General features: G+C 30.4%; 1 protein-coding gene across 41 annotated transcripts in view; it reads right to left on the reverse strand.

The window, feature by feature from the left end:
- Rims1 (regulating synaptic membrane exocytosis 1) overlaps window positions 1–25,632 on the reverse strand; it is a 446,077-nt gene that overhangs the window by 79,617 nt on the left and 340,828 nt on the right. For 23 of the 41 annotated variants that reach the window (XM_076860004.2, XM_076860031.2, XM_076860029.2 and 20 more), the window contains 2 exons: window positions 13,231–13,343; window positions 7,744–7,910 (listed from right to left, as the gene is read on the reverse strand). The exons of 14 other annotated variants lie outside the window; for them this stretch is intronic. In XM_076860004.2, the coding sequence (XP_076716119.2) occupies window positions 7,744–7,910; window positions 13,231–13,343 (280 nt within the window). Of the gene's footprint in view, window positions 1–4,435; window positions 4,464–7,743; window positions 7,911–13,230; window positions 13,344–24,510; window positions 24,541–25,632 lie in introns of all 41 variants that reach the window. 4 more of the 41 variants (XM_076860024.2, XM_076860018.2, XM_076860016.2 and 1 more) reach the window with 2 other exon arrangements.

The following is a 25,632-nucleotide window of genomic DNA, read 5'->3' on the forward strand; positions in this document are numbered from 1 at the left end:
GATACAGACACTGAGTTTATGAAGATTTAACAAAGAACAGAACTGGCCGATTTCTCCTGACATAGGGAGGTGGGTCTGGCTGGAGGAAGTAATAGAGATGCAGTCATAATGGTAATATTTGACATTTTAGGGATGACAATAGGTACATGAGCATTTTTTATTATTTATACCTTATTTGTATGTTAAATGTTATACTATAAATTATCAAAAAAGTTTAAGTTAAACAGAAGAAAGTGTTTTGGAGTGGGCTGGTAGGCTATCAATTTTGGCTCTACTCCTTACTGGCTCTGTGAATTAATAGGTTGCTTCAATTTTATTTTTTATTGCTTCAACTTTATTTGGAAAATGAGATTAACAATTATATGATAGTACTCTTTAAGAAAGATGATATTGTTAATGTAATGTTAATGTAAATCACTTATAATACTATGTATAAGATAAATTTAATAAATTACAATATTTTAAATATATATGTTACTGAAAAATATGAAAGTGGCAAATGAAATAGGTGAAGTTTTTAAAGCACTGGTTCAGAGTGAAAGGATATTCTAGCCATTGTGAATAATAGGTTAATAGCTGTAGGAATATGAATATTTGTCTAAGAAGTAAATATTTAATGTTGATAATTTAAGTTCATGCATGGGACCGTTAAAATGATGACTTATCAATTGATAAAATACTGCTAGTTTATAATTAGCAATCAGTTCTCCAATATATAAATAAACTTTCAAATCCCATAACGACTTTCTTAAGAACCACTATTTGCCCTTTATCTATAATGTATTATAATTATACCACAAACCAGCTATATTAAGGATGCTTGATACCCTATTAACTATTCTATGGCAGGATGACTGGCTTATGGGAAACTCAAATTGTTACAAAAATAATATAATTCCATTTGTAACAAAGGAAATAAAGCTATAGGGAGGCAGATTTCTATAAACAGTGAAACATTACAATGCATTTTTTAAATCCCATAAACAATTTATAGCAATGCTCCCCCTAAAAAGCAGAAGCAGTCACTAAGATATAATTATTATTTCTGCAAATAACACCATATTGATAAGATATTCCTGGTTTATTTCAAATTTTGAAAACTTCATGTAACTGTCCATTTTCAATATGTACTGTATAGTAAGTAAATCACTGGCTTTTTTTTTTTTTTTTTTTTTTCTGTTGTTGTTGTTACCGGAGATTGAACTCATGGACACTTGACCACTGAGCCACATCCCAAGAACTGTTTTGTATTTTATTTAGAGACAGGGTTTCACTGAGTTGCTTAGCACCTCGATTTGGCTGAGGTTTGCTTTGAACTTGCAGTCCTCCTGCCTCACCCTTCTGAGCTGCTGGGATTACAGGCATGCACCACTGTTCCTGGCAATCATTGACTTTTCTATCACCATATTAGCAAACCTATAATAAACTGGCAGAATACGAGGATTATAAACAAAGCTGGGGCTGGGGCTGGGGTTGTGGTTCAATTGCAGAGCACTTGCCTCACACATATGAGGAACTGGGTTCAATTCTCAGCACCACACAGAAATAAATAAACAAAATAAAGAAATGTCCTTGTATAACTAAAAAATAAAAATAAAAAATCAGATGGGGCTGTTTCAAACTGTACCAGCTCTGCTTCACTTCAAAATAGTCGTAAATTGTTAGCAAGTAAGAACTTAACCAGAAGTTACTCACCTATTTCAAACATTCTGTAACCAATTATTATCAAGACCATTTATTTATATTCATAGTTCAAGCAATGTTTTGTCATGAATATGTATGGTATAATAATTTATATATGCAGCACAATAATTGATTTAGTTGTATGATATAGCAATAAGTATGGTAGAGTGAATTATTTCTCTATTTACCTCTATTTTAGAGGGTATATATGATATTCTTTCCATCTTTAATCTATTCACAGGAAATTAAGGTGGCAATGACTTAACAACCTTAAACTATTAAGACACCAGAAGATCACTAAATAAATTTTTTCTTAGATATTCAATTATGCAATATTTTTTCTGTGTTCAGATTCATATTCTTCTTCTCTAACTTCCATGATATTACCCTCTCCTTTTCAGTACTTTGCAGATCTTTACAAACTTTGTTTTCCATAGTATAACAGGCATGCATGAAAAGTTAAGTCTGGATAGTTGAAATAAAGTAAAATAAAATAACATAACCCCTCTTGTTTACTCTTGAGTACATTTGATGTCAGTAGGCAAACTAATGGGCACATAAAATTTTCATTTATTCATTTTGAGAAATTAAAATGGTAAATGATAGTTAAGCACAGTAGTGCACACCTGTAATTCCAGTTATCTAGGAGGCTGAAACAGAAGGATCTAGGCCATCCTGGACAACATAGATCCTGCCTCAAAATGAATTTTTTTAAAAAGGGGCTGGGGTTTAGTTCAGTGGTAGAGTGATTGACTAGCATGTATAAGGCCCAACGTCAAGTGATTCTATAGTTCATTCCATATACAATAATAAAACACCTAAAGATTATTTTAAAGGTTATTTTGTGTTTTCTTACTGCATTAAAGAATTATAATGAAATAAGGGGCATATGAAATTATTTTTATAACATTTTCAAACATAACTAACATTTTTCATTAACATTAACCTTTGCATTTTCTTTCTACAATCTTTAAAATTTTTTAAAAATGTAAGCTATGCTGTTTAAAAATACCCAAATAAATAAAACATTCCTGCTAGCATATGATTACAGATTATTATACCTACTGACATCAAATGCCACATTTTAGTGAATTTATAGTTTTAAAGTTACTATTTATCCATGGAAGATAACTTCTCTTAATCCTTTCATATCTTTCAAATTATGAATGTAGTAATTGCTTTGATGATATTCCTTCCAAAGGATATGATAAAAGAAAATGAAACTAATGTTATAAGACTTGTCTTATGAGTTTGTTTACTGACGTTCACTTAGGAATACAAGTTAAATTTGCTAAAGCCTGGAGAACATGTGTTACAAACTTAAATGCTGCTGAAAAATTGTTGGTTTTGGATAAAGCTTCAAAAATAATTGTCTGAGAGCAAGTTTAGGATTATGACTACATTTGCTTTTAAGGCATGATTTTGTATTAAACACCTGAAATTTGTCTGCCTTGAATGAAAAAGATAAATGAAGAAGATGAAAAACTTAGACCTATGCCATGGAAAGCTCATTTTGGAGATGAATATCTTTTTTTAAAAAAAATCTTCTTTAGATATAAAAATAAACAGAAGCACAATATAATTATTCCTGGCTTTTATTACACATGCATTTTTATTATCAATTATGCCATATTACTAATATACACTACATATTTTATATTTGAATGCAAAAATATTCTTTTAGAAATATTTATTTAAGCAAATATTGAATTCAAATTGTAAGAACAAATCTGAAAAAAAAAACACTAAGAACCTCAAATCTTTACTTATGCTTATTATTCTGAAGCACCCAGGGTTGATTATATATTGTAAGAATCATTCTTAAGTTTGTATGAATAATTTTTAGTCCATTTCAACAAGTTTACAGAATAATTTTTAAGTTAAAGTTTACTTACTCAATGCAAACATTATGCTGTTTTGTATTTTCATACTACAACTTTATCAGTAAACTTAAACTGAAAACCTAAGATATGTTTTAGACCAACTTAAATGAACTATTCAGTCAATCAAGAGTGAAAATCAAGATGGGCACAATGGTGCATGCCTGCAATCACAGTGGCTCTGGAGACTGAGGCAGGAGAATTGCAAGTTCAAAGCCAGCCTCAGCAACTCAGTGAGACCCTAAGCAACTCCGCAAGACCCTGTCTCTAAATAAAATATAAAAAAGGGCTGAAGATATAGCTCAGTGGTTAAGCACCCCTAGGTTCAATTCCCAGCACAAAAAAAAAAAAAAAAAAAAAGGGAAACACATTGAACCACTTCAAATTAAGCAGTTCACCCTGGGTGGGTGCCTCTGGAGAAAAGGGATGTCATTTTTCAATTTAAACAAAACTTTCCTGAATGGACAAGTTTGTTGTAATAACCAATATCCAAAACACAAAACCTTAAAAACAAAAATATTTAGGGTTAACGATTAGGAGGAAAATGTACTAAGCCCTATTTGGAAAATACTAGTATTATGAGTGACTACATTCCATGATATTATAAGAAAAGAATGAGGCCATGTCATATGGTATTTTTTTTTTTTTTACCATCCCTCCTGAGAACACTGGGTACTATATTAACTTTTAAAGCATTAAACCTCAGATTTAGGGAATGCTATACCGTATTCTAAATACTTTCATTGTCTTCCAAATACATTCAAAGCAATGGATAATAAAACATTTCTTATGTCATTTGTGACATATGTCAGATATATACAAGGAACCAGACCCTTAAAATAGTTTTTTTTTTTAGTGTGTATATTAAAGACAGTGTTTTTAACCCATGGTTCTGGGAAACTGTATATTCAGATGTGGAAGAATAAAACCCAATCCCTATCTCTCATACTGCATAAAAGTCAATTCAAAGTGGTTCAAAGACACAGGAATTAGACCAGAAACTCTGTAACTGCTAGAAGAAAACAGCCTGAATCCTCTGCTAGCCACTCTTCTGACAGAGGATTAATATCCAGAATATGTGAAGAACTCAAAAACTTAGCACCACAAACAACAACAATAAGAAAACTAATAACCCAATGAATGGACAGATGAACATTTCTCAAAATAAGAAATACAAATGGTCAACAAATATATTTTAAAAAAGATCAATGTCATTAACAATCAGGAAATCAAAACTACATTGAGATTTCATCTCATGAGTTTCAATGGCAATCATCAAGAATACAATAATAGTAAATGCTAGTGAGGATGCATGAAAAAGTAGCATTTGTATGCTATTAGTGGGATTGTAATTAGTACAAACACTAGAGAAATCAGTATGGAGGTTGCTCAAAAGACTAGGTATGAAAACATTATTTGACCCTGCTATAGTACCTCTTGGTATTTATTCTAAGGAACTAAAGTCAGCATACTAGAGCAATACATGAATACTCATATTTGTAGCAGCACAATTTACAATAGCCAAGTCATGGAACCAGTCTGGGTGCACATCAATAGATGAAAAGATAATGACAATGTGAGATATATATATATATATATATATATACACACACACACACACACACACACACACACACACACACAATGTAGCTTTACTCAGCCATAAAGAAGAAATGATGCAAAATGCATTCTGCTGTATTGTATAACTAACTAGAACAAGTTTTAAAAAGTATCAAAATAAGAAGAAATTAAGTGATTTGCAGGAGAATGAATAGAACTGGAGGTCAAGGGTAATATTTGTTTTCTCTCATAGAGTGGAAACTAGACAAAAAACTGAGGGGATAGGATCTCATGAAATAGAAGGGAAATCTTCAGAGTAGAAAGGGGATTGGGGGAAGGAGGAAGATAGGAAGAAAGAAGTCCTGGAGAATGAAATGGAACAAGATGTTTTATGTATATGTGAATGTCACAATGGGCCCCACTATTATATATAATTATGATGCACCAATAAAAAGTTTAAAAATAGGTTTTAAACTCTCAAGTGAGCCATAATCTGTTTTAGTGTGTGTCCTAAATATTATATTTTAATGTAATTTTATTTAAAAAAGTCCTTACACAGGATGAGAACTCAAAAGTTTGCTGATACTTATTTTGACAAATAAATATATTCAACTTTGTTCATGTTAACCACAAACTTGAATATACAAAATTATAAAACCTATGCAGATGTTAGCTACTAAAATATAAAGTAATACATTGAGGACATTCATTCTTCATGGTGTTAGCTAGGAAAGTAGGAGATATTTATAGCTGAAAGGCCTGAAGTCTTCTGTTCTATAACACTGAGACATAGTATTTTGATGTTTTTATACTGAGGTCACTTTGTTCTGTCTTCTTTTCCCCATTCAAAAACCATTAACTCTCAGTATTTTGCCACAATGTGGATGCTGGAAGGAAAATAGCTATGTAAAGTGTGTTGGGTGTGTGTGTGTGTGTGCACGCGCACACACATGCTTTTGCTCCTATGGGCATATGTAGGGAGAAGAATGTATACGAAAGGATAACTAGCCTCTGAGTGTCTGACTCATCTCTTCCAGTATCTCACTTTCCCTCTATTCATCCTTATTATTCTTAGAGGATCAAATGTGTACATACATGGAGAATCAATGACAAAGAATGGGATTACAGGAAAACTATCTCCCTTAAGAGAAAACTTGTTTAGCTACCAGCTTTAGTGTGGAAATATACATAATCCACTTACATAAAACAAACTCACAGTTCTTGAGGATTTTAAGCTACAGAAAAGGGAAAGTAGAAAACAGGAACATGCTTAAAGAAAATGGGCTTATCAATAAAAAATTCATTCGTACCCTTTTTTAGATCTGCATTTCTCTCCACCACTTTCAACAAATAAAAAAAATTCTTATGAATCAAAGAAGTGAAAGGTACTCTACCTTTTGCTTCTTGTCATGACACAGAGGGTGATTTGTTAAGCTGCATTTTCCCCATAGAGTAACACAGGCTTCAATATACCAGCATGTAGTTTCTTCCTGTTCTCTTTTTGCAAAATCATAGGCCCTTTTTGTTAAACTGCCTAAAGTTCCTTTTTATTGTTTAGTCCTAAAAACTCAGTTGAAACTTCTCAAGTAGATTTTTATAAGACTATGAAACTGCTAACTAACACGGACAACATACGTGTAGGAAAATCCAGGAAGAAAGAGTCTTAGGAATATATTTTTTTAACATCAAAATGTGCAATAATATCAGGTACTAGCTATAATAATAATAATAATAATAATGATAATAATAATAATAATAATAATAATAATAATAAATAGGTATTTGTTCCTATTTTTAACATCTGTATTTGGAATTCTCATCCGTCCTAAAACTCCTTGCATGAAACATATTTCTGAAAAATTTTTAAGAACAAATATAAAATATGCTTTGTCCACAATCAGTCTGCTTTACTTTAGACAGTATCTGAAGGTCTGAGGTCTTTTCCCTTTCAAGTAGGGTATGTGCCTTGTGATAACACAAGAGCACTATGGGTGATTAATGAAGCTGATGCAAATTTCTTAAATACAACTCACATAATATGAACTAGGAATGTGTATTTTGTTATCATATCCAGTACACCCTATCCTGAAAATAGACCAACCGTCATGGGATTAAAGTAGAGGTGGGCACACTACACTCAAAAGGGAAAATATAGTTTGCTCTCTGCATTTGCAGACAGCTAGATAGGAAGGAAGACGGACACATCCTTCATTTGTATGGTTTTCACACTACAATGACAACAGTTAATAGATATGGCTGATACTGTCTTGCAAAGCTTGATGTATTTACCATGTGGCCCTTTACAGAAAAAGCTTCTTGATATTGGATGTAAGAATATTCTGTGGATTTCATCATATTAAAAGAAATGCCTACAAATGTGACTGAGGAACCTCTCAACTCATGACTATAATAATGAAGTGTATCTGATAATAGATAGAACCTAACATTTTGTTAGTCATACTACACAGAATTTAGAAAATGTTCAACCCACCAAGTTATTTTAATGAGATGTTTCTGCTAGTTGAACTAAACTCTATCCAAGAAAGAATATTCTGGAAGCTAGTCACATTTTACACCATGGATAAAGATCCAGTTAATACAAACAGCATTGCCAACTCACCTGATTCTACCCCTGGGGCGCTCAGATTGCTCTGACATAAAGCTTGTGCTGCTGAGGCGTGAGGCACTGCTGGTTCGGGAAATGGCGGACACATCACTGACATCACTATCTGATGATTTGGCAGAGACGTTATCACAGCTTCTGTACTGATCTTTATGTATGTTATACTAAAGATTAAAAACAAGAAAGGGTGAGCTCCATCATGAGATCATGAAAAAAAGAGACACAGATGGTGAGGTAAATGATGAGGTAAATGACTACTTAACCCACATCAAATAAAAGTGTACCTTTGTAAAAGCAGGCGTGGAAACTAAAATAATCCAAACATTAACATGGTTTCCAATATAAAAATCTACTATCCTTTCAATGATAAGAAATGGCTTATGAAGATTGAACACAAAATTCAAATGTTTGGATGGGCAATTCAATGAATTATTTGTATATGATTAAAATCTAAAATTGTATTATTCACTTTTTTCTTGAACATCAGTTTCTTGTTTTTGTTTTCACTGTTGCCTCTTGTGTTCATTTTCCACTCTACTCATGGGACAGACTGCTTTCATCTGCCTATATTTGTTCATTCTTTCTAAAACTACTCAATTCACCTGTACACTTTTATTCTAAGACATTATACTCTACCTTTCAAATTTCTTCAAACAAATATCTCTCTTCACACACACACACATAAAAGCTGATATTAAAGCTGAGGGGACATGACAAAACTGAGTAAAGCAACAGAGCAATGACTGGACTTTACCATTCTTTCTATTATTTTTTAAAGATATTTTTGGATTTAAATTATTAACTATTAAAAGTAAAATGTGACTCCTATTACTATTTCAATATACACATATCGGATATTTGTCTTTATGAATTTTCTAAGATTTTTAGGCGTCATCAGGTAAAAGATTAAAACATGCATTTATCAAGAGAGGCATTTTATTCTTCTTTCTACTTTACTCTCTTATTGCAATGAACCACACAGTAAATAGCTTATTATTATATATGCAATATAATTATAATGGTAAGGTAATATAATTATATAAAACTAAAAAATTATAACATATGAGTTTTCTTAGGTATTAGATGGTAAAATACTATAAATTCTTACATAAAAATAAAATAAAGCATAACTAAACACTTGAATATTTAAGTTTCCTGCTAAGCAATCTGATTTTAGATTTATAAGCAATAATGTTGTAATCTATCAATGTTCATTGAACCCTCAGAAAAAAAGTCATCTATCATCTGATAATCCAAATCAGGAGTTTTAATGAATCTCAACTATCTTGCTAAAATATACTACATAAGCTCATGCTAAAACCTGGCTTTATATATACAAAATGTATTAAAAATAACCTTAGATAAAGGATTCACATTTACTTCATAATTTCTTATATAAGAGTAGTTTAGCTTTAAAATACTTATGTTTTAATTCTTCATATCTCATGTGTATATATTGGTCAAAGAATTTTACATCAGGTATGAATACAATTCCCAAATTATAAAATATGCATAAAATTATTCTTCTAAAGTATTTTTCATAATTGTATTTACCTTTAAAAGCCATATGGTAGATTATAATCCAAAGGAAATTCACATATGCTATGATTTTTCTGGACTAAGCTAATTATATAATTTTATTTGATCTAAAATTAACATGGCTTAATGTTTTGAAATTAATGTGATAATTCAATCTACCAAGCAAGTTTTTTCATATCTCATCATACAATCCTGACTGACATGATTGATTTTTGACCAGAACAATTTTTAATTTGTAGAGTAGATGTGGTAACAATTTATGTCATTGTAGAATATAAACTGAGTTTTAATATATGCTGGGGTACAAACTAAGCTCTTGGATTATTTTTTAAAAATATATTATCATGATAAAAGAGATGTAATGACTATGTTTCCAAATGTATTAGAATGATAGCTTCTCCATGAAAGAAATGGAAATAAATGGGACCTAATACCTTAAGAATTTATCCAGTTATAGGAGATTTTCTAGCATTGTATTGACACCCAGAAGAAATGCTCCCTTTACTTGGTAATGCCAACATTAAGTAATAAGACTACAGAGCAAGTATGTGTGAGTGTAAATAAAAGTATTTCTCCAACAAAACCTTCCCTTTCTACAAGCCATTTCTTTACTCAATTTGCTATATAGGTCTTTGCATGGAGTATGGTTAAATTTCTTATTAAACAATTTAGTATTTTAGTGGAAATATATTAATTATATTTTGAAGAACAGGATCTTCCCAGGAGGAATTTTTACTGATCACAGAGCAGAAAAATAAGTCATTAATGAGAAGGAAGGCTCTAAATATAGGGCTGCTGTTTTTAGAAGTAAGCAATAATAAATACTCTGCAGCTACCTTACAAAACACATCCCATCAGTTTTGGCTACTGTTCCTGGGTTACAGAAACATAAGCAGTTTCTAAAATGTGAATGCCTAAATGTGATTACCCTCCAATTATGAGTTCAACCCATCATTAAAGCATGCAACTCTGACTAACATCAATGAAAAAATAACCTGGAGACACATTTTAAGGATGCCAAAGCAGTTTTATGTCTTTTCAAAAGCAAAGTTAGTGATAATTCCTTACTCAGGACGGATGTTAGCATTACTTAATATTTTTAAAGAGGTGCCACGTTTCAGAAAGCATCTCAGGAATTATATTCATGAGATTATTTTATGCCCTGAAAAAATACATAGTTCTGATGTTTAATTAAAAGTATTTTAAGAACAGTTAACTATTTTAACTTGGCAATACATTCAACAAAGGTGTTTTGCTTCATCCAAAATGTCAAATAAATAGAAATGGTATTAAAGGAATAAAGTTCAAAATTTAATTTATTATATTTATGATAATACTGACACTCAAAGCAGTAAAAAGAGATAATTTCAGAATATATTAAAATTCTTGGTGCAAAAGTTTAAAAAACAAAAAAGATAATTTCTCAAGTATATGAGGGAGGTTTGAACTAGCTGAAATGGCTACTAAAACCATCTTTTAAATCCCATTAACATGTACAATTTTTATTTTCAAGTATCAATTTAAAAGTTAATAAAAATAATATTGGAAGTATTAGTCCAATATGAATATGTATATTTTACTTGACATATAAATAAAAAATGAGCTAATCATTTGCTATTTTATTTTACATATTTTCCCATCATCTATTCTTACAAGTTCTTAAAGCTACTATACCTTAGATCTCATACTTATTGGCATTAAAAGCTATAGTAATTTTATTAAGTGCTAGAGTTAATCAATATATTCCTAAAGAATAACAGTAATATACTTGAAAGCAATGTTTTTAAAATATTCAAATGCAATGAAAGACAGAGGATGCCTATGCAAAGGGAGGAGGGAGGATAGAATATTCAAATGTAAATTAGCAGTCAATGGGAACCTTTGAATCAAGCAGGAGTAACATATGCATTTTAGCAATATAAGAAGCATAAAAAATTAAGTCCCAAATCACTCCACAGAGAGGCTTTATCAATTTCAGTAAGTCACCTATCTTCAGAGCCTCAATGATCAAAATTTTGGTAAATAAGTAAGTTGAAATAAAATACTATATTGAGATTCTTTCAAGTTCTAAATTGCTATGAGCCACAGAATGGGTATCTCCCAAACAAGATAAACCTACATTTGATTTACCATGACTACAAGTATTAGTGATGATTTGGACTTTTAGAGCTCTATATTCTGCAAATTTTTTGATGAACTCATTAAGGATTGGAGTCCTAGTTCAGAATGATCCAAAAGGCTGTCAGTATTTTACTGATTCTTTCCTTCCTTCCTTCCTGCTTGCTATGGGGGCCCAACCTCCCCTTGCAGTTCTATTTGACCTTAACCTCTGACATAATGCTAAGAAATCAATAAAGTATTTCTGGCTTTAATGAAGTCCTTCCAGTTCAAAAAACCTTTTGAATAAGTTCTTCTAACTGTAGAGAAGTATTAAAAAAAAAAACACACACAAAGAAACCAAAACCCTAAATTACTCTGTCTTCTAGTTCTTATCCCATTTGTTGTAAAATAAAAGTGACATATAAATAAGCTGACTTGGTGGTAATACCATAAAGAATAAGCTGCAGAAAAGATGTACAGAGCTGGAATCAGCAATTGTTTGCAAAATGAAGATATTCTGCTTAACAATTTTGTGTTTTACCTTTACTGAATCTACATTTTAAAAAATTGTTATAAACTCTTCGGGAATTGGCATCCCTGGATCACAGTGACCCTATGCATTGTATATTGAGAACCCTTTTTCATCTAACATAAAGTGTAAAGTGACAGACTTTATAGCATGAATAACTCTGTGTTAGTATGGGTAGCAAATTACATTTTATAACTATATTTACTTTTTTTATATTAGTCACTGAATATCTGTTTCTTTTTTTAAAAAGTGTGTTTTGTTTTATATTGGCTACCTTTCAAGTTTTGAAAATTCATTATTGGTTTTTATAGTCCATATTTTGAGCTTTAAAAATAAATAGGTTTATCTAGTCATTATTTCAGGCTAACTGTATTAATTTAGTGTGTTTTCTTTTTATTTACTTTGCTTTCTAATCAGTAATTCTTTCCAAAAAGATTTCTTTATATCAAATGATAACAAAAGTTGACCTATAACAGATGCTGCTACTTTTGCCGTAATTTTAGAAAGATTTTTAAGTAAACCAGATAATATACATAAACTTACCTCCTAAAGTATAAAATTCTATATTTTAATTAAACTTACTAGATAGTAATTAGCATCTTATAGACTCCTTAAAAAATAATATTTGATGTAGAATAAATGCTACTGGCACTTGAAATTGTGTGACTTCAGCTTCTAAAGGTTTGAAAGCAGTTATTTATCCTTACTAAAGATTAATCAAGGGCTGGGTTTGTGGCTCAGTGGCAGAGCACTTGCCTCACACATGTGAAGCACTGAGTTCTATCCTCAGTACCACATAATAAATAAATAAATAAACAAAATAAAGGTATTGTGTCCATCTACAACTGAAAAATTTTTGAAACGACTAATCAGTAAGAAACCTCACAACATAATTTTTGTCATTCACTAAGAAATCTCTATAATCAACATCAGCCTGAAAAAGTGGTTAAGACTCTAAATATGTATCTTGATATTTTAAATGCAATATTTAAATGATATTCAAGCAACAAAAGAGCTTCATATATCTTGTTGTTTTTGTAAACTTGACAAATGTCAATCATAAGTGACTTATAATATCAAGTATTTATGTTTTCATTTCAGAAAACTATTAATTCCAAGTTAAAAATATATTTCAAAAAAGTTATATGTTGTGAAAATATCAAGAGGAGGGAGGGTTTTTTCAGTCTTTAGGAGACATGACATAGTAAAATTGTCATTCCGTGACAATTTATGTAACAGTGCTGGCTCATCCTGGCCAATGCACAAACTACAAATTTCTATAAGGGAGACTATTGGTTGGATACTACTGATTTTACCTTGGAATATTGCTCGCGATCAAGTTCTTGACTAGAACCAGACCCTGTTGTCTGCTTAAATCGATGGACTTTCATTTTCATCTGTCTTGTTCGCTCCTCCACTACTAAGCTTGCTGCAAAAACACACAATGGAAGCCTATTAAAACACATGAAGCACCTTTAAGGAACTGAATGGTTTAAGATTTCAATGCTTTTGAAATGACTTCAATTAAATGAAATTTAGAAATAACATGATAAATAAATTAAAATGCAAACTATACAATACCAGCAACTGTTAATCTAAAGATGAACATGATTAAAATTACACAGAATGGGGAACACAATGTTAGTAACAAAAGATAAGTAGCTGAGCCTATGTCTTTATCTAACACAAATTATTTTTAATTCCCTTCATAACTGATTATAAGAAACTAAATTTAATTGTGAAAATGTTTTCAATTTAATCAATTGTTTGTTGCATGTACATATATAGGGAAAACAAATATGCGTACTTAACACATCACACATATATGCACATGCTTGCATGCATGCACACACTCACTTAACATCCTCAGCTAACAGTAGTCACCTAAACACACTGCTTAACTGTTAATTATCTAATCTTGAGGCATTCTTAGTAATTCATAAATTTTGAAAGCTTCTCATGAATATTTGCAACTCGTACAAATGGACTGACTTAGATAAAAGATTAGCGCTCTCTGTTTCTGAAGGCTATGTCTGAACCACATGCATAAAATTCATGTTATGAAAGTGAGATATACTATTTTAGCTTCTTGATTTATAATATGCAAAGTAAAGTTTTCCAATTCAGCCTTTATCAATCTCCTAAGCAGCAACTGTGACTGTTTAGAGAGAAAGAATTACAACTTTCAATAAAGTATGAGTTATTTTTAAAGTCAGAATCCATCACAAACATCCTAGCTTCAAAGCATTGTCTTTAATGTTTGTGTGTTTTATAAATAAAGGGGAATAAAGACCTAAGGGTATAGTTATATGTAGGGTAAACTATTTAAAATTTACACTTGCACTTGAGGAGAAATAATAATTTCTTTTTCAAATTCTCTTTGTTAAACTTCCAGACTACTTAATATCTGAAACAAGGGCTAAGATTTGTTTTTAACTTGTGTGTGTGTGTGTGTGTGTGTGTGTGTGTGTGTGTGTGAGAGAGAGAGAGAGAGAGAGAGAGAGAGAGAGAGAGAGGGAGGAGAGAGAATTCTTCTTTGATGGCCAATGTGGTGAGTTTTCTGCCAAGTGACCTTAATGGTTTAAAAGTTAATGGAAAAGTTAATGGAAATGTTGATATATCTGATTGAGTTGATTGCTGATTTCATCCCTTTGACACAACAAAAAGTTTACAAAAGCATGTGCTGACAGATTTTTCTAATGCAAGTGCTTAAATGTGGCCTATTATCTTTGATAAATGACATGACACCCACTTTAAAAATTAAGTAAACAGATAACTTTTATTATGTGTCCAGGTACAGACTAATAGTCCAAGATATAAATACAAAAAAATCTGAAATTTATTCCTAAGTGTTTCAATCATACTTTTAGCACCAAATCATTAAATGTTTCACTTTGCTAAATTCAATAAATTAGACAATCTTAATCTCTATCATTACAGTTATGTGAATTAAGCAATGACACACACTTGCTTTGAAAATGCTGACTTCAGAAAATTAATGGTCACTACCATTACAATTCATAGACAGTTCAACAGAGAGCTTGAGAAAAGTAGTTTAGAAAATTATTACTTTACAACACATAGTCAAAAGGAAAAATCATAATGCAAAGTCCTATGTAAGAGTAATTAGAAACTGAGACGGAGTTATTAAAAATGTTCATTATATTTATAGAAAGCCATTAGCAATATAGAAAATGTGCAAATATCTGCTCTCTGCTTTCTCCCCGTGGTGTGAATACCTATGGATATACACTCAGTCATTTACTTTAATCATTGAAAAAATCAAATGAACTATATTCAGTTTTACTTTGTAATTAAAGTTTAAAGCAATTTGAAGTAACCACTACTTCCAATAAAAACAAATTTAAGTAAAGTGAGCTTAACTATCCTCACCAAATGATATTAAATTTTTTAAAGAATGTTTTGACATTTATTAGTTCATAGCTTTGTAATCTTCACTTTTAGTATCATATAGTTTTTAGGATTGATGATTGCTTGGACAATGATGATTATTTCCCAAGAGCTTCTGGACTGAAGCAGTTTGAAATTGTTCCAGTGATTGAATTTTGCCAAAACACAACCTCATATCTCTAAATAGATTGTTTTAGCTAGTGATACGGTTGATTTTAAATATTCGTTTTGCAAAGCTCCAGACCAAATCATAAGACAGTAGTGCATACTAAAATGAATCTAAGGATAGTTTTAAATGACTTCATTTTTACCTTCCAGACACGATTAATATACTATATTCATACCCAAAGGAGTTGAAGCTGACATCTTTTAAATATATTAAGGACAAAAAAAAAAACCCTCTAAATTAATATTATGACTCAAAATCAAGAGTGGATCTCTTGACTCTCCAGCAAAATCGAAGTTGCTGTGCTATCCTAGTGCTTTTTCTCCAATTCTAACAATAGAAGCAGAATGCAAATACATTATCATTTACTTACTCATATCAGAAGGCCAGATAATTACATAATATTATACACATTTTTGTTGTATTTCTCATTTCCTGACAGCATGTTTTTAGTGCATATTTAATGATATAATTATTTAAAAAGTTATCATATTTTGGAAAAAAGTTTTTCATAACCATTGAAGAACCTTCAGTAGAAATGTGGAAGCTCTAACTTTGCCAAAGATTTTGGTGGTTTTCCATTTTATCTCTCAGCTGCCTACTATAGATAAAATAAAATTATTTCTGAATTATAGGTGCATCAAGCTAAATGTTAAGACAAATATATCAAGTAAAACACAAAATAACAAATTTGAATCAGAAGATATAATTCCAATAATTTAAATAATTTATACAAATAGTAATGATTAAAGATGTATTAGAACCCTGGAATGTGATTATCCCTGGTATGTTTACTATAAGTAAAATTAACCACAAGACCAGAGAGCTAAAATATCTTACTTTGAGAAGAATGATTACTGGTCATCATTTAAATTTTTATATTATTTTATCAATTTTAATTCTAATAGCAAAATTAAAATATAAAATATTTTCCAATTCTCTCCTACATCTTGGCATTGAATCCCCACTTTAGAAGCACTCTGAATGCTGGTAGTATTCTAACAAAGTTATTAAAATGCCTATCACTATTCCTTATAGAAAGACTAAAAAAATTGGAGACTTTGGGGCTTTCATTTATAAAAAAATTCATAAATGTAGAAAATACATAGTTAAATAACCCCTCCCATTTTCTACAATAATGTAATTTCATTTAGTTTTTAATAAAAATTTAGTTTATATATGACATAGTCAAAAGATATGTTTACTATAAACTGTATTTCAATTATAATCCCAGAAAGCAAAATATTTTATTGAACATTTTAGCTTCCCTAACCCCTAAAATGTAATTAACAACACAATTTTATAAAAATATATTTAGAAGATTAAAGGATTGAAAATATTTACTGTAAACCTTCAGTTGAATGAAATGCTTTATGTTGAATAAATTGTGCCTTAAAAATCACATATTAATTTACCAAAAATATTTATTGAACAAAATTCCTTTTCTTCAAGGCAATTTTATTCATTGTTCTTTACAAATGCTGGTATTTTTTTCAGATGCATCTACATATGTCAAAAATCAACTCAACACTACAACTAATAAAGTATGAGACTGGAACTTAACTTTTACGAATTAAAACCACTCTCCTGAAAATATTTTTTATCTTCTAAAACTCAACAAAAAGAACTATGATTGGAGCAGGAAAGGTAAGAAAATTAACTATAATTTAACAGAGTACTATAATTCATTTAATTTTATAATGGAAAGCATTAGTAAACATTAAAAAAGACTCATATTAAAATAATTATTTCTCCTTTCAGGTCAAACACTTTGCTAAGAATTCTTAATCCATAGAAAATTTGTGAATGATTTCAGCCTGTTAATATATTTAGCAAAGGTCCATGGTCAAAGATGGATTTTCTTCGATGAATTTTTCAACAAGCTGTTAACATTTGCAAATTTTGTGTCTATAATGCATTTTCCAGATGTCTTTCATAATATTTATTAAAGAGGCCTGTGACTAAAAATTTAGTTTTAAATAGTTTAACCATAATTAATAAATGTACCTTAACTAATCATCAAAAAATTTCTATAATATCACATCCAAAGAAACTGCTATTATTTAGGAAACTTCTTTGACTTGCTAGACATTTACAACTTTCTTAAAAATATTATAAATATCATAGTTAAGTGTAATTTAGTACCAGTATAATTTATATATTAAATTTGCATAAATTTGATTAAAATTTTTCATGAATTTACTTGTATAAAAATAAATTTGCTCTAATCTCAAAATTCCTATATCTTTCAAATTTCTCTATGTATTGAGAAATTAACATGAATTTAAAATTTCACATTTGTGTCTAAATAGAAAATAATCTGTATCAATATATTGTTAATCCTAATATTTTCAAGTATTCTTGGTAAAATACAATTTTAAAGAGAATAGAAATAATACAAACTTCTATACTAGTAGTTATATTACAGTAAAAAGATCATGAGCATTTGACTTTTTAAGAACTTTAGCTAATGCATGGGTCAAAGGAGATTCACGATAATATCTGGACAGGATAATTAAGTCCCATCTAGTTAGGTATGATATCTACCATATTTATAAATAAAAAATCTAACATCCCCGCTTCCTTTCTGCTTGGACATACAATGAGAATATTGTGACAGTGAAGCCACACCCTTGCCGCAAGGCATCTCTCAAGAAGAGCAGTGGAAGTTGTCAAGTGGAGTGAAGTATTTGTTTGAAACACCAAATGTCTTTGTTACTGACAGCAGTGAAAAAAAAAAAAAAACCCGTTATTTGAAGTACTGTATTTTAACAAATAACTTCAATGACAGTGGAAAATTGGATATAAGGCATAATTTAATGTAGAGATTAAAATGTAATAAAAGATGAAAAAGATGTAATTCACTGAATTGCAGTTGGTATAAGCTATACAAAGACTAAATATGAAGACAATTTAATTATTAACTAGATCTTGAAATATTCTATCCAGTAAGATGGTTTGATATTTGAAAAATTTTAAAGGTAATACTAGTCTCTGTTTACTTTATCTTAGGCTTTAGAAGAATAAGTATTTTTAATATGGACCAATTCTCCATACATCTAGAAACAATGTTGCAAAATGTAAGAACCTAGGAATGGGAATTGATTGTGCCTAAATTACACTCCTCAGCTCATCATCTTTCATCCATTAGTTCATTCCTTCAGTTAATTCCTGCTATATCCTTCCATTCAGAGTTTTTATTTCTCAAGAGAAGAGATTTCTTAAGAGTAATTTCTGATGTTGTAGTCTATCTTATTTTAATAGGCATTATTAAAGTCTTTAATTTTTTTTTCACATTTGCAAAAATGAAAAATTACAATGACTATCTTTTGCTCTATTATCTAATTTTCCAGCATCAATATATGATTTACCAAAATTATAGGTATAGAGGAAGAAAATTCACCATTTATATTTTATGCCACTATTCCTATTGTGTATTTTTTTTAATTTAAGAAGTAACATATTCCTTGAACGTTCATCCTTATATTTTTTTTCCTTATTTTTGAAGTCATACAAGTAAGTAAGCAACTTTGATATATTTCTCAAACTTCCACATGACAATAACCTCTACATATACATAAAAGCAAATGTTAAAAATATTTTTACTATGTTCAAATTTCCACATACTGGGTCATTTTCTTGGAATCAAATACATTTCAATTTGCAGTAGAAATGTTTCAAGTTGTTACCTTGTGCCCTTGCATATTCTCTTGGATATTAAGGATTATGCAGTAGTAATATAAACAATAAAAGAAAAGATATATCTATCCAGTAAGAGGAACACAAATTGCAACAATAACACATGTTAAGCAAATATAGCACATTTAAAAAATAGTCAGTTTGGAATAGACAACTGAAAATGGAACATGGCACATGTGAAAGAGGATATTTGCATACACAGTTACTCAAATCTTACTTCAGCGAGAACCACAAGACCATGCCTTGTTTTAGCACATTTATTTCAACTAAGCTATCTTAAACAAAGCTCACAATTTCCACCTCCAGGTATCAATTTTCCTGTTAAAACTGTCAAAGTCCAGAGTAATATCTAAAACTCTAGTCCTCTGTAGATTTAAAAAAACAAAAAATGAAATGAAACTGTCTTTTACCTGACCTGTTGTGCTATTCTGGGTTAAATAGCTCTTCAAAACACATTTATGTTTTGAGAAGGAGCACTGTTTTCCTTAAGAGGCAGTCCTAATATAATTTTGACAAAGAGTGGCCTGTGTAATTAGGCTTCCCTGGGGGAACACTGAGGAAGTCACCTTTCACCCAAGGGATCTCTGCCATGTTTATCCATCACTTTTTATTATTTCATTAACATTAATGACAACAGGATCTATCTTGAAAATTTTCATTTGGCATAACTTTGCTATATTCAACTTTGACTTTTGACAAGCTCTTCCCATATTTTAAATTAATTAGGGGACACATGCGATTTCAGAGAAAATACATCAAAGAGCCTACCCATCTAATGATTGCCTGCTTGCCATTTAGTTTCTTCTGTACTTTCTCTACAAAGCTCAGGAAGAAAGGGAAACTCATGTAATCCCTCTTGGGGCATATCTTGTAAGTTGAGGGTCATTGGTCACATGCTAAATCCTGGAAGCTTTAAAGACTATGATACTATGATACTAGCTTTAAAGACTATGACATGTTTCAATTAGCAGAATGGGAAAATAAGATCAAAATCATAATTTCCAACATGAGCTGTTGCACACAAGAGCCTCAATGCTTAAAGAGAAGGCTAGAATGATTTCTGCATTTGTATTTGTGGGTTTGTTGCAAACAAAACAAAACAAAACAAAATAAAAAACAGAAAGGGACAGTCTTTTACTAATAAATTTCTAAACAGTAGAGCTCTGAATATTTTCTCAAAAATATTCATATTCACTGTTCAAGAAAAGCAATGTTTTGGAAGAATAAAAAACTTGAACCTTGAAACAGTTTTTTATTTAGTTTTGTTTTATGCTGTAAATGTAATCCAGGAACTCATGCATGCTACATAAGCACTCTACCACAGAGCTATATCCTAAACCTTGGAAGACTTAACTTACAATAAAAAAGAAATGATTCTTGTTGTCCAATATGCTACTACTAAATAATAATAAAATGTAATTTAAATTGAAACACTTTGGTACTACTTGAAGATAATTAGACAGTACTGATGCTAAAAGCACACAAATTAGTTTATTTATTTAAGCAAAAGTCAAGCATATAATATGTTCTTATTCATTTCACCATCACAGTACACTATTAAAATAAATAAATGTTCAAATTCATTTATACAATAACTAATGTAATATAAAATTAATAAAATTCATGTTTTTCACTTTTTAACGTAAAATGCATCTAATTGAAGTCAATGATCATAGTCTGATAATTTATTTCCACAAGATAGACTCCAACTGTTTTGGTCAACATTTAAAGTGGAAAAGTACATGTTATTTATTTGATCATCTATTATAGAAAGCTGGTACTTAAAAACAGAATTAACTAGAGACAATCCTTAAATAGCCCCTATGATCTGATTACAATTACATATTTTATTTGTGAAAAAGAAAACAAAAAGCAACAAAATGCTACTTACTATTTGTCCTGTTAAAATAATTTAAAGTCTAACTGACTTTCAATATTCATATTACACATATTTTATAATAAAGGAAATTCACATTTGTAGAAAAGATAATTAAATATGTTTTGTTAGAATTTGAAATTGCCTCCAAAAGCCAAAAAGTTAATGAACTTAAGAAATAGTATCTAAGGCATATAAATTAGAAATTCATTATGACAATAACATTTTTTTCTCACCTTGAAGTCATTTAATTTCTGGTTCAGTTTTGATCTTCTTATATCATTATTTCGATGCCCCCAAACTACATTCATGGGCTCTTTAAAACTGTCCAAGAAATGTAGCAGAGATGGAAAAATTGGCTTACTTTTAGAATGCATAATTTAAAATAGGCCTAAAAGCAGTCTGTGAAGCCTAAAATGATATGGTCTCTCAATTTTCAACATAAAAGAAGTTAAAAGTAAATGAAGTTGTATGAACGTTGACTGGTCCTCAGTTAACTCATCAAGTCCAAGGATGTACTGTCTATTCAAATACATTGGATTTGTTTCTCAAGCTACATGGCAATTTAAGGGCACTTCAGGTATAGATTGTGTTGAGTGGTGAAAAACTGGGTCATCAAGGAAAGGTAAGGATTAAGTGGCCTTCTCCAAAATCCTGGTGCTGTGAGAGGCGGATGCTACAGCAACATGGTACAGGGGACAGAATATAGGCTGTGGCATCAAAATCTGGTTCTTCCACATAGATGCTTTATTACCCTAGGCAATCTACTAAACCCCTTTGACTCTATTTCTGTAAAACATGTGTTCCTATAATTACGTTGTGATGCATGCACAGTAAGTACTCATTAAACTCTGTCTGAATGCTGGAGCGCCTCTAAAGCAAAGTGGTTAAAAGGAAGCCTTTGGAGGGAGGCTTATTTCTAGTTCCCTGTCCTACCACCTACCAAAAGAATGACCCATAATGGACCGATTTTTTAATCTTTAGAAGCCTTATTTCTTAGTTAGAAAATGTTGATATTAATTGTTATGTCTCAGGTTCCTGAGAAAATATAATAGAAAAATATACAATATTCTCAGCTAAGACATCTACTTATAAGACATACTCAATACTATCTATTAATATAATAATGAATACTATATTGATAATGTTAATGGCATTTTATACTTCTCTTTATGTGACCTTACAAATATATGCTGAAAAATTAATAAATTGTTCCCCTGTGGTCAGGGTATCCAGTTTTCCCGATATTATCTTGCATCTCAGGAAACCTTTCTATCACTGACAAACTGGAGCCACTGGTTGTCTGACAAGTTCATCTATATATCATCAAAAACAAACCAAACTATTAAAATTCTTGGCCCATACAGTCAGCTAGGAATGGTGTGTCCCAGTCTCATTTTTCCAGGAAGCAAGCACTCACAATAACCTGAATTTTCCAAATGATACTGTCAGAAAAGAGGGACACAGCTCAGGGCAGTGGGATTTCTATATTGTGAACCTTCTCATTCTTTAGATATCTGAGCCTATAATATGACTGTGAAGATTTTTTTTGAACTTTCTCCTACCCTTTCTGGGCTTTAAAAGTCATTTTTGGTGACTGAACTGTGCAGCCTTAAATATCTGAGGGAAAGTACAGCCTTCTCTGCAGCTCTCTATCTTGCTATATGCATTTGGGATGTGCCCCTTTATGTTGCTTCCAGCTATATGGTCTGTTCTATGAGGCACTGCTACGTCCTCTCTCCAAGGAAGACTTGGCAGGGTGACAGCTCCTCTCACACTGGATATACTTACCTTATTTATAAATAAAAAAACTAACAATTTACCATGCTCTATAGCAAGTTCATAAATATGCTCATTTCATGCAAATTTCATATCACTTATGAACTTTTGTTTTGACTGGCTAATTATAGCTTTGGGCCAATAATAAAGAAAGAGCCCTGAATAAATAATTATAGACTTTCTTTCTTTTGGATAAATAAATTAGTTTGTGACCTATTTATAGTATAAAATTCTTATCAATCACACTAAAACTTATTTTTGAAATCTAACTTCTGAATCTAAGAAGAAATACATTGCCCACTTTTGTATTACTAAATATGAAGTTCTTTCTGACACTTCAATTAAAAACTTAAGATGTTAGCCATAAATCTATGCTATTTAGGTATTAAAACATCTTGATCTCATTGAATAATATTTTATTTCTATTAATATCTATTTATTGTCTAGTATGTTACACTTTATGCCAGAATACATACATGTATTATGTGTCTGAAAATAGAAATAATTATATTTTAATGAATTCAAACTAAAATAAGTAATTGAATATTATTTGCAATTTTCCCTTTATAATTGTGAGACACATAACACAGTTCCAAATTCACTGAGTTAGAGATAATATATTTGGGATTTGTGCTTATTAAAACTGTATGTACCCATGTGAAATGGAAGGAGGTCAAAATAAAACATCACCTTTGTATTCTACTACTGATCAGTAATGTGAATGGGAAAATTGCTTAATCACTCTGAAATTCAGTTTCCTCATTCACAAAACAGAGATGATGCTATTATCAGCACCAGCTCTGAGGATTACTATGGATAACAAATTAAATCAATCCCCTTTCAAATACTGAATAAAAGTACCTTTATTAAACTATGCAGCATTATATAATTTTAGGCATTACTATAACATTATTACATTAAGTTAAAAACTCATATTTGAATATTATATTTTCAGGCCAACCATAATATTGAGCAGGACATGATGTGGGCTGTGTATTAAGTGTGGGTGAGGCCTGCAACTGGTTGGTTTTGAAACTCAAGTGCAAATACCAAACATAAAATGTTATTCAAAAGACAATAAAGAGGTCAGTGATATATTAATATAGCAGGCTAACTGGGGTTTCTTTCCTCCATCTCTCAGAAAGAAGGAATCAATGAGTATCATAATGATATTTCCTACCTAGGTAGCAGCTTTCCCGAGGCAGGACTGCAGTGGGGTTAGAATACTAACCAAGGTTCCTGCTACCTGGAAGGTAAAATCCAGGGATTTGCTGCTCCTTCACAACAGATACTATCTGAAGAGAAGGTAAGAATTAAATACTTTGTCTATGAGAAGAGGGGAATGCAAACAAAAAAACATAAGGAAATAAAAAAATTATTATGTGGTTATATAATATCAATATATATAATATTATATATTATTCTTTTCTAAAGAGAATTGTTTTCTAGTTGTCAATGTAGATAAAACTGTTCTTAAAGTAATGTTTTTCTCTTTGATGTGAACAGCACATAATATAAAAGAATACCAAGTACCCTACAAAATCATTTCAGGGAAATAACTAAATAATTTTCTCATTATTTCCACAAATACAGTTATATAACTCTGGTATATTATAAAAGAAAAGTAAAAATATTAAATGTTTAAAAAGTTACATTAATATTTACCTTTTGTGGAAGAGTTATATTTTTCTTGTTCTTCAATGAATTAAATGCACATAATGATGGAAACAAAAGAAAGAAATCAGCAAATTTATAGTTAGACATGGAAATGTGAATTAACACAATGGCATGAATAATAAAAATGCATAACAAATAATGTGACATGATCAATTGCAATGATAAACCATGAGGAAACCTCAAATATGGTACTAAAATCAATCAAAGGAAGAATGAATAGAGCAATTTAAAGATTTCAAATGAAACAAAAAATTGGGATATTAATATGCTTTCATGAAAAGTATGTATCAATAACTTGAAAAGTATATGCAACAGTATTTTTCTTGCCTTTTTAAGTATTGCACCTTAGCACCAATATTACTAAAATACTTTTAATTTTTAATGTAAATGTATTTACATTATCTTTTAATGTAAATGTATTTAAAAGCATAGTTAATATTCATAAGAATTATATCACAAAATGATATAAATTCATATGATTTGAAATTGCATATGATAAAATAAACTTAGTTCTACTAAAAGTATGCTTTTTATCTGTACTATGGAAACTATTCTGTAACATTTTCTACGTGGAAAAACATATTCTAATTTAAGTAATTCTTTCTTCTTTCTCAAATTAATTATATATAAATATCCCAAAGTGAAATTACTTGGCTTTTAGAAACTAATGTCAGATATTTCATAATATCTAAGTTATCTCCCTGTCAGTACACTATTTACTGTCCTATCTAGATATTTATAAAAGGAAATATCTAAGAGTTTCAGGTAGCAGATGTAATAATGAAACATAAAACAATTGGCACACCACTCTTAATTTATGAATGATCTTTAAATACTTCTTTAAAGACATCCATTTGAGCAAACATACACGCAAAAAAATCACTTGATTAGGTTTAGAAAGCCATACATTTTTTTTTTTTTCTCCTCCGGAGACAAGGTCTTTCTATGTTGCCCAGGCTGGCCTCATATTGTTGGGCTCAAGCGATCCTCCTGCCTCAGCCTCCTGAACAGTTGGGAGTACTAGTGTGCACCACCAAAACCAGCTAGAAAACTACATATTTTTATATAACTGATTATGTTGGTATTAGTCCCTTTACATAAGAATACATT

This window comes from Callospermophilus lateralis, chromosome 6 (assembly GCF_048772815.1).
Source record: "Callospermophilus lateralis isolate mCalLat2 chromosome 6, mCalLat2.hap1, whole genome shotgun sequence".
Classification (NCBI taxonomy): domain Eukaryota; kingdom Metazoa; phylum Chordata; class Mammalia; order Rodentia; family Sciuridae; genus Callospermophilus; species Callospermophilus lateralis.